We start from the raw sequence: 10,983 nt of genomic DNA, 5'->3' as shown, positions 1-10,983 counted from the left end.
TTAAATGAAAAGATGCATTTAATGTTCTGTCTTGTTCGGCCTTTCAGTGGTGATGCAGAAGACAGATTTCTTTGAATATGTAAAGTGTGGTTAGTCATAGCTGGAATAAACTGCAATCTTGCCTTCTCTTTTTGCAAATGTTAAGCAGAATGACTGGAAATATGGTGAGCCTCTCTTTGAAAATGTTAGACTGTTGTTTGTGAACACAGCATTGACTACAATGAAGATCAGGATTTATCCCTCACCCTTTGCTGGTCACAGCAGGTAAACATACAGTCATGAGACTAAAATGGAAGAAATCAAGTCCTTCCCACAAAGACTAAATGTATACTAAAAACACATTCACTTTTCCTAAATGCCATGGCTTTCTTCTAAGCTGCAGAGGATTCTTTGTTCGTGGACTCCAATCCCTACATGGGGAACTACAGTTCTCAAGGCTTCCTGGAAGGAGGAATGACTACAGTGGTGCCCCGCAAGACGAAATTAATTCGTTCCGCAAGTTTTGTCGTCTAGTGAATTTTTCGTCTTGCGAATCACAAAATCCCATAGGAATGCATTGAAAATCAATTAATGCGTTCCTATGGTCAAAAAAAGTCCAAACAAAGCCAAATTTGGTACAACAACAGTTTATTAACTGCTCTTTAAAGTCACACATACTGTAAAGAGCAGTTCAAAAATTGAAGGGAAAATAAATTAACTTTATAAACAAAACATGTCTTTGTTTTTAGACAAAGAAAACAAAGTCGCGAGACGTTTTCGTCTTGCGAAACAAGCCCATAGGGAAATTCGTCTTGCGAGGCAAATCGAAAACGGAAAAACCTTTTGTCTAGCGAGTTTTTTGTCTTGCGAGGCATTCGTCTTGCGAGGTACCACTGTATTAGGCTGATTTAACTTTGGCAGCTCTGCTTTGCAACCAGGGGTGCAGTGCTACATAGTGGTTAGAGTGTTGGACCAGGACCTGACAGAGGCCAAGTTTCAAACTCTTACTTGGCCATTAACGTCACTGCCTCTCAGCCTAACCGACCTCACAGGGATGTTGTTGTTGTAGGGATAAAATGGGCCGGGGGAGAACTAACTACCTTGAGTTCCTGGGAGAAACAGGTGGGATATAAATGCAATAAATAATATCTCAGCCTCGCACTACATTCCTATGCATGATACCAGGCTGCACGTGTCTCAGCCATAAAGAGTGAGCAGTGGAAGCAGAAGGACGCCAGCCCATGCCTGTGGCTCCCACAGGGTCGCTCCCTCATTGCTGGTCATCGGCACCACAGGTGTAAGGTAGATCACCACAAACTTGTCTTCCGATTTGGGGGACTCCTCTTTCTCACAAGGTTCAGTCTGGGGCTTGCTGGCTTGGATGTTGTTCCGGATGATGTCCCCAGCAGGATTCTTCGAACCGGCCAAGGCCACGTTGACCGAGGCCTCCCGAGATCCCACATCATTCAAGGCCTGGCAGGTGTAGATGCCCTCGTCAGCCTTGGTAAACTCAGGGATGGCCACTGAGCCGTTCTTGAAGACCAGGATGCGCTGCTCCAAGCTCCCGGCAGCCAGCCAGTTGCCCCCTTCTCCCACGTTTGGTCCATTGATCACCACCTCCTGAGTGGAGGTCTGGATTTTCCACCGGATCTCCGGTGGCGGCCTTCCCACCGCACTGCAGTGCAACCGGAGAGTAAGCTCATCGTGCAGCACACTGTTGCCCAAGCTGGAGTGGTATGCCAACTGGATGGAAGGAAGCATGCAGTCCAGCTTCAAGGCTCTCCCAAGGATGAAGCCCTTCAGGTTGTCTGGGGCAGCACAAGTGATGGAGTCCCTCTCTGGGATGGACACTAGAGTCTCCTCCAGCCACCTCTTCAGTCCCCAGACCTTGCAGGAGCAGTTGAAGGGGTTGTGGTTGATCTGCAACTGGGACAGGAGGGGCAGGGAGCTGAAGGTCCCTTCGGCGAGGACGGAGAGCCTGTTGTCGTTCAGCCAGAGGGATCTCAGGTCCCTGAGGGTGCGGAAGGCCTCTGGGGGAACCTTCTCCAGCCGGTTGCTGCTGAGCTTTAGCTGTTGCAGGGCAGTGAGGTTGAGCAGGTCCCCCCAGGGGAAGACGGCAATCCGGTTGTGGCTGAGATCAATGGCCCGCAGCTGCACCAGGGAGGCAAAGGTGCCCTGGGCAACAGCGCTGATCTCATTGTGTGACAGCCACAGGGCCTGCAGGTCGACAACATCCGCAAAGGAGTCTTCCTGCAGGGAGGAGATGTGGTTGACGGACAAGGTGAGAGTGGTTGCGTTGAAGGGCAGGCCAAGGGGAACAGCCCGGAGGTCTCTGTAGGAGCAGTCGGCGATGTGGCGGCCATATTTCTTCTTGGCTACGCAGTTGCAGATCTCGGGGCAGCTTTGAGTCTCCACCAAGAGCAGAGCAGTGAAAAAGCAGAACCATGGACCCATTGCTTCTCCCCATTCAGCTGCAGAAAAGAAATAAAGAAAGACAGGAAATTATTGCCTTGCAAACCACTTGTTTCCTGTTGCTACCCACTGATTATCAGCCTGTGCTGATGTGTAGGCAGATCTCTTCGCCAGTGGCTCTGGTGTTGCTGAATGCCCTCCCTGATGAAATGCGAGAGGCCCCATCTGCATTGGCATTCCCACGGCTTTTCAATATGCCCCTGTTGACACAGGTAGGCCCTTGAATCTCTTAACCTACATCTGCTGCTATAAATGCTATGGCCTTTTTATGGGGTTATTTTATGGCATACTTTACTTATGGGTTTTAACATCTACTGGATTGTTTCAGTGTGTATTTAATTTATGTCCATTTGCATCTTATTACTTGTGTAATTCGCAGGCGTGCATGTATGAGCTGAGGGACGCGGGTGTCGCTGTGGTCTAAACCACAGAGCCTAGGGCTTGCCCGTCAGAAGGTCGGCGGTTCAAATCCCCACGACGGGGTGAGCTCCTGTTGCTCAGTCCCTGCTCCTGCCAACCTAGCTGTTCGAAAGCATGTCAAAGTGCAAGTAGATAAATAGGTACTGCTCCGGCGGGAAGGTAAATGGCGTTTCTGTGTGCTGCTCTGGTTCACCAGAAGCGGCTTAGTCATGCTGGCCACATGATCCGGAAGGTGTCTGCAGACAAACGTCGGCTCCCTCGGCCAATAAAGCGAGATGAGCGCCGCAACCCCAGAGTCGTCCACGACTGGACTTAACAGTCAGGGGTCCCTTTACCTTTTATGTATGAGCGAGCCCCATTTCAGTATCTAAACCATTTCAGCCCGGATTTGACAAAGAACCCTGATGAACTGGATATTGGGGGGCTTGATTGCAATAGTTCTGCTTCTATTTGGGGGGTTCCTCCCCAAGAGAGGAGCATTGAGGGACTTCTGCTCAGCCCTATGCAATCACTGCAACGCAGGGCCCCCAACTCCGGCCCATGGAGCCACTCAAGCAAGAACCTTCTCCCACAGAGGTCATCCGCCAGAGGGACCAAGGCTCCTTAGGTGCCAGGCCTGGACCCAGATTGCAACAGGTCTGGGTCAGTGAGTCTCAAAGGGAGTGGTACTGTCCCCTGGGATTGCCTAGGGGGGTGCCAAGAGGTAAGCGGGTGGCAGGGGGCTGCTGGAGGAGTAAATGACTATCAAACTTTGAAAGCTGGTCTCACTGGATCAAGTTCATCCATTTTGTTGAATTAATTAAACTAAATGGTTTTAATTGGATTTTTGAATGAATGTACAATTAACTTGTTACTGCTTTGAATTTTCATGTGTTATTATCTTCCTCAATGGGTTGTGCAAAGTGAATCGTTTTTTTTATAGAATAGTAGGAGGCACTAGGGATGAATTACTAGAACCAGGCAGCCAGGCAAGATAGCTTCCTTTTATCTAAAATCTCCTTCCTTGGAGGTTTTACAGCAGAGGTTGGGTGGCTGAGATCCCTGCATTGCAGGGGGTTGGACTAGATGACCCGTGGTGTCCCTTCCAACTCTGCAATTCTGTAGTTTCAGTCTAGTCTCCCAAAACATCCTACATATCCTTGACAAGATGTCCTTTACAGCTAATACGACAGGCTGCTGTGAAGTTCTGTGTCTTCCTGAAAGATGACCACATTTCTAAAAGAGGAAGAAAAGTCTCATTGACCGAAGTCAAGGCATCACGCCACACCAGCTTTCCAGTCAATTCCTGATCTCACTTTCCCCAGGGTCAGTGAACTCATGCGCACGAGCTCATCCCAATACATGGAGCTGGAGCTGGAGCAGGCAGTCGGCAGGGCAGGATCTCGCCCTGAAGTTCCACCCTCCATTTTGTGGATGAGCATTGCAGCTGTGCACAGAGTATTCTTGGCCGCAGTAGGGAGGCAACCATATTCTGGAGCCCACTGTTGTTTGTCTTGAAATTTCATTGCCAATCCTGGAATAGGATTGCTTTCTGCCAGCTGTGGTAACTGAGAAGGCAGCAGATGCATATCTAGCAACCAAACACACATACCGCCAACGTCGCAAAGCTAGACTACTGCAATTCCCTTTTATGGGGCTGCCCTGGTTGTCAGTTCAGAAGCTCCCGCCTGACTTAGAGCACAGGGCGTCAGAGTGTCCAATGTCTGCACTGGCCCTGCTTCCTTTCAGGCTCAGTTCATGGTTGGCAACCTATAAAGGCCAAAATGATGGGTCTCTAGCAGCTGACCCATGAGGCTGGGTGCTGCTGGCGCTGGCGCTGGGCGATGTTTTGTTAAAGTTGATCAAAGGCTGCTGTGGGGCTAGAATAAACTTTATGCGAGGCAGTAACCCAGGGTAGGCAACCTAAGGCCAGATGCAGCCCAGTCGCCTTCTCAATCCGGCCCACAGACGTTCCGGGAATCAGCGTGTTTTTACATAAATAGAATGTGTCCTTTTATTTAAAATGCATCTCTGGGTTATTTGTGGGGCATAGGAACTCATTCATTTTTTTGAACAGTCAGACCAATATTTATGTGTGCAACTACAGCGGCAAAGGTACTGATTGCCAAAAATTGGAAAAGCATACTTAATTAAGTATAAATAGATGAATTGAGCATTAAAGGGAATAAAATAAGGTTAGAATGTGTTAAGTTAATTATAGGATAGAAAACAGAGGAAGATGGAAAGGAATTGCTGAAATAATTAACTGATGTGGAATACAAAAAGGGAGGTGTGAGGAAGTCGTGGAAATAAGCGAATGAAAGATATGACATTGAAATTGTTTAAAATGGTCTTTGTTTTGTTTTATTTGTTTCATTGTATTGTGTTGTTTTTTGTTTGTTGTTTCTTTTTGTTTCTTTGCTTTGTTTAACTCTTTTTCTTTCTTTTTTGTAACTTTTAAACTCTTAATAAATATTTAAAAAATAATAATTGGAAAAGCAGCAGCAGCCCTACTAAAACAAACTGGTTATCTAAAATGATGGACTACTTCCATATTGCCGAACTAACGGGGAGTATAAGAGGAGATATGGTACAAAAAGTGAATAAGGAGTGGGCTATTTTTAAGGAATACATCAAAATTGACGTGGAAAAAGTAGAATTTCTGACAGATACTGAATGAATCCAGAAAATGATTAGAGTGAAAGGAGAGTAAAGTTAAGATAGAAGAAGAGATTAAAGAAATAATTAAATGCGTTTGAGCTAGTTGGAAAAATAAAGTAGCGTAACAAGAATGGCTGGAAGTCAAGTCACTTGGTGGGTGTCCGTGTGGGGTAGGTGTGTAGGCAGGTTGATATGTATAGTATAGGTAGGTATTATATAGAGTAATGTAGATATGTTTTATGTTATGAAAATAAGGTAGTGTGTTGTGTACGTGTGTTGTGTAAATGTATATATATGTGGGACACGGGTGGCGCTGTGGGTTAAACCACAGAGCCTAGGACTTGCCGATCAGAAGGTCGGCGGTTTGAATCCCTGCGATGGGGTGAGCTCCCGTTGCTCAGTCCCTGCTCCTGCCAACCTAGCAGTTTGAAAGCACATCAAAGTGCAAGTAGATAAATAGGTACTGCTCCGGTGGGAAGGTAAACGGCGTTTCTGTGCGCTGCTCTGGTTCGCCAGAAGCGGCTTAGTCATGCCAGCCACATGACCCAGAAGCTGTACGCCGGCTCCCTCGGCCAATAAAGCGAGATGAGCGCTGCAACCCCAGCGTCGGCCACGACTGGACCTAATGGTCAGGAGTCCCTTTACCTTTATATGTTTGTGTTTTATATGTTAATAAAAAATAAATTTAAAAAGGCATTTGTTCATTTCCACCCCCCCAAAAAAAAATATATAGTCCGGCCCCCCACATGGTCTGAGGGACGGTGGACCAGCCCAAGGCTGAAAAAGGTTGCTGGCCCCTGCTGTAACCTCCACTAACATTTTCTGCTGGTGGAACACATAGTGACTGCTAGCATGGCAGGGCTCTTGGGGCAGCAGCCTGTGACTTGCACAAAAAGGATCCCAGCTCCAATACCCAACACCTCCAGTTGAATGAAAGAGGTAGCAGATGAGGGGAAGCCTCTCTTGATTGACCCAAACCCAAATCTTGATTCAAGTTACAAGAAAGGCGACTCCAACTAAACGTCAGGAAGAACTTTCTGAAAAGGATATACCAAGAACTCTGGCCACAACTATCAATTTAAGGAATAAGTCCTACTCAAGAGTTGAGATGAGATGATTGCCATTGAGACTTATACAAAACTATTGTTGTGCACTGGTATTTCATGTACCTTTGTACCATATCACTGCATATTTGAAACTACATTATTTCTGTATTTAAACGTTGTATCCAAACTTACTATTATTTTAAAACCATCGTACTTACATGTTATATTTAAATTTACTACTAGCTTCAAACTGTTATTCTTAGCAGAATATACACGTTTTTCATCTCAACTCTTGAGTAGGACTTATTCCTTAAATTGATAGTTGTGGCCAGAGTTCTTGGTATATCCTTTTCAGTGCATTTCCAACAAGAACTCCAATTTCTTTAACGATTACTATGGCCAAATAGGAAGAACTTTCTGACAGTTTAAGAGCAGTTTGACAGTGGAAGGACTCCCTCAGGTGATGGTGAACTCTCCTTCCTTGGAAGTGTATAAACAGAGGTTGGAGGGCCATTTTAGTTGAGATTCCTGCATTGCAGGGGGCTGGACTAGATGGCCATTGGGTGCCCCTTCCAGCTCTGCAATTCTATGGTTGTTTGCTGCTATGAGACGCTGGACAGCTCCTTCCAGAGTAGGCAGTGCCAGGCTAGAGAGATAAACACTCTGTTGTGTAGATGAAATATCACGGCTGGCCATTTTCTACACATCCTTAGGCAGGAAGCTGCCTTTGACTGAGTCCATCTAGCCCAGTATTGTCTACACTGACTGGCAGCATGCAGGGTTCTCTCTCGGCAGGTCAGTGGCTGTCATGGACTGGCTGGATTCAGAGGGCTGGTGGGAGGCACCAACTGGGGAACCCCCAAGGGAAGAAGGCTCAGAGCCCAGGGAGTGGCAGTGGGAAGACAATGAGTGGGCAGAGGGAGAAGAGGGGGCAGGCAGGGAGGAGGAAATGTCGGATGCTGGAGAGGTAACAGGCCTTAGTGAGCTGGGAGAGTCTGTGGCAGAAAGCAGTCCAGAATCAGATCTGCTGGGAAGAGTTGCTGTGCTCACTAGGCCTGGCCCCCTGAGCTGTTTATTTCTTAACTGCCCTGAGACCCTGAAGTACAGTGGTACTTCAGGTTACAGACACTTCAAGTTACATGCGCTTCAGGTTACAGACTCTGCTAACCCAGAAATAGTACCTCGGGTTAAGAACTTTGCTTCAGGATGAGAACAGAAATCTCGCAGCAACGGTGCAGCGGCAGCGGGAGGCCCCATTAGCTAAAGTGGTACCTCAGGTTAAGAACGGTTTCAGGTTAAGAGTGGACCTCCGGAACGAATTAAGTTCTTAACCCGAGGTACCACTGTACAGGCCGGTATATAAATTCAATAAATAAATAAATATTCCACATGGTGTCAGTAAAGTTAACTTGTTCAAAGAAATATTTATTTCTTTATTGAATTTATATATTATACTAACCTGCTCCTGGCACACACACCCAGACTCTTGAACCCGGGACCGTCTGCATGCAAAGCAGCTGCTCTGCCTCTGTCAACTTGTCAATCACTGCTGTGCACAGGGAGGGCAGACCGTTCTCTCGTCTGGCTACTCCAGAAAACGCCTGGTCAGGTCAGGGTTTTGTATTCTGTGGCAGTCACCACCTTCCCTGCTAAGGCCTATCTAGGGGGAAATAGCAACCGTAGACCATACAAACATCAGAAGACCCCATTTCCTCCTCCCTGTCTCCCCCCTCTTCTCCCTCTGACCACTCATTGTCTTCCCACAGCCACTCCCTGGGCTCTGCTGGATCCGGCCAGCAGCCCATCTAGTCCAACATCATGTTCTCACAGTGACCAAACCAGATGGCCCTGTAGGAAACCTGCAGTTTCCCGCGACTGGCATTCAGAAGCATCACTGCCTCCTGGCCTCGTCTTCTTATGAAGCCGTGTGGATTGGTGCCCACACATTTTGTCTGGCCTGAGAAATTTTTCTGCCTAGAATTGTAGGGCTGAAGGGACCGTCAGGGTCATCTAATCCACATACCCCCCTGAAACGGAAGAAGCCAGCACACACACTCACTGGTTCCATGTACAGAGTCCAGCTGGAGGGGTGGCTGGTTTTTATTCTGGCTCCACCAAATCAGGGGGGCTGCAGATTAGCTTAGGGGGCTACAGGACAGCCTGCGTGGCCCCTGCACAGCTCTGTCCTCCAGTCCCTTCCTGCTGCCCCCCTACTTTAGCACCTGAAGCAGCTTCATCTCCCTGCCTAACAGGAGGGCCGGCCCTTTCTCTCTCTCTTTGGCCTTCGCTATATCACAGGCCCAGAGGCATAGCAAACGCTTTCAGGGAGCGGAGGCAGGGAGACAAGGACTGGCTGCAGAATCAGAAGGGGCATCAGATTGGGATCGGCAAAGCTCAAATATATATATTTTTTTAAAAATGCTCCTGAAAAGATAAGGGATGAAAGTTCTCTTTCCGTTACCTCTTTTTCCCCGTGACTCTCCTCCTTTCTTCACGCGAGGGTTTCAGCCAGAAAACTGTGTAAACATTGTGTCGGGTCCTGACAGACTCATGCATTCCAAAAATGTTATTAATAAAGGCGAAGTCCAGCCTCCGACGCTCAGGGAGCCAGGAAAGTGGTTTTGATTTGTCACAGGCCTCAAAAAAAGAGAAAGAAATCCCTCTCTTTTTGTTTTGTTTTGGTTTTTTTCATTTTTTCTTTGGTTTTGTCCTGAAACGGACCCTGATTCCTGACACATTTCCTGAATTAGAAACTGCCCATCTTCTGTTTTGAGGAGGGGGTGGCATTGGATCACGACCCCAACCCTTGCCTCTGCCAGAAACCCCACAATAGTCCGTTGGTTTAATTTCCTCCCCCTTTGATTATGTGTTTTCAAGAGACCTGGGAATACATTTTTTATGAGTAGCAAAGACCTGCCTCTCTAAAACAACAGCCGACACTTAATAAAAAACAGTGGTGTTTTCCCCAAACTTCCTTATCCCTCCCTTCTTGGCTTGGGTTCTGCCGGCTTCTTAAAGAGACAGCCAATGGCAACACACAGAGTGCAGTTAGGATGAGTAAAAGCTAGGTTTCTTGGTTTTGCAAAATGCACACCAATAAATGTAAGGCTGGGATGGGTTTGGAAATGCATGCTTCAGGCAGGTGCGCTCTTCTGATAAGAGCCACAATAGACTGCGGCATCCTGCCCTGAGTTTTCTGCTGCACGTGACATGCAAGGGTACTTGGTTCCATTTTACAGCCATTACCACTGAGGCTTGGCTGGAGCTCACTCTAGGAGTCTACAGCTAAACAAAAGCATGGGCCAGTAGTGGTTAGAGTGATGAGCTAGGACCTGAGAGACCAGAATTCAAATCCCATTCAGCCAAGAAATTTACTGGGTGACCTTTGGCAGATCACTCGAGCTACCTCACAAGGTTGTCGTTGTAAGGATAAAATGCAGGGGAAGAAATATGTGTGCCACCTTGAGTTCATCGAAAGAAAAGTTGGATATACAGTAAATGTAGTCAGTCAATCATCCCAAAGGCAGGGCTGATTTCTTGCTTTAACACTGCATTCCTATAAATATTTTCATGGAAATAAGTTCCATTGAACTCAACAGGGCTTACTTCTGAGTAGACATTATTGGATTGCAGTGTTACACTTTCAACCAGAGGCTTCAGTCTGCAGCTTGTTCCAAATCCATGGCGGGTTTTCGTTTCACCTTCTCTCTCTCTGTTTCATTGCACAAACTCACTTAATAATTCACACATTCACTGTCTCCTCCAGGCTGTGAAGAGCAGAGAGAAAGAGTAAAACGGTGATTGTTTTTCTCCCCAGTGAATAACTGATGAAGCAAGACCCTGTTAAAAGCACATTCCTGGACACACTTCTCCTTGGCTGCGAAGTCCTGTGGAGTTCAAGTGGCTTACTCCCGGGTAAATGGATACAGGACTGTAGCCTAAGAAACACACCAGGGGCAGGCTTTGGGCCAAAGTCACTTCTCCTTCCAGCCGAAAATTTCTCCATAAGTATATGAAGAAGTCCATCCTGGTCTCCTTTGTTGTAAAATGGCTATTTTATTCTCTTCTGAAGATGCTTGCAAGGATAAAGGAGCGCTTTCAGCTATGCCAGACTAAGGCCATTTCAGGCTTTAAAACCAGCAGAATACTAGGCACACCTAAAAGTAAATACCATTGAACATAGTGGTACTTATTTCTGAGTAAAATGTATGGCAGTCATGGCACCGTGCCCAAGCCACACCCCTTGCCAGCCCTGCTCTGCACCTTCCCCAAGCACTGTTGTCCGGATGGAATATGCCTTTGAATTGCATCCATGCCTCTTGCCCTCCTGGAGGGAGGATGGTTTGATGGCATGTATAAAAACCTCTGGCATTCATGTAGCAGAATGCAGCCTCCCATCGAAGGGTAAGCGTTGTGGGATGTGAAA

At 47.0% G+C, this 10,983-nt stretch overlaps 1 protein-coding gene across 1 annotated transcript; it reads right to left on the bottom strand.

Moving 5' to 3' along the window:
- Positions 1–9,502, bottom strand: ISLR (immunoglobulin superfamily containing leucine rich repeat). The gene is made up of 3 exons (XM_083460612.1): positions 9,019–9,502; positions 874–2,450; positions 1–457 (listed from the first exon to the last, which is right to left on the bottom strand). The coding sequence occupies exon 2, from the start codon at positions 2,431–2,433 to the stop codon at positions 1,177–1,179; it is 1,257 nt and encodes a 418-aa protein (XP_083316738.1). The 5' UTR covers positions 2,434–2,450; positions 9,019–9,502; the 3' UTR covers positions 1–457; positions 874–1,176.
- Positions 9,503–10,983: the final 1,481 nt, after the last annotated feature.

Source organism: Podarcis liolepis, assembly GCF_965112155.1.
Source record: "Podarcis liolepis genome assembly, chromosome: 9".
Classification (NCBI taxonomy): domain Eukaryota; kingdom Metazoa; phylum Chordata; class Lepidosauria; order Squamata; family Lacertidae; genus Podarcis; species Podarcis liolepis.
This window is presented reverse-complemented; position numbering and strand designations above follow the sequence as displayed.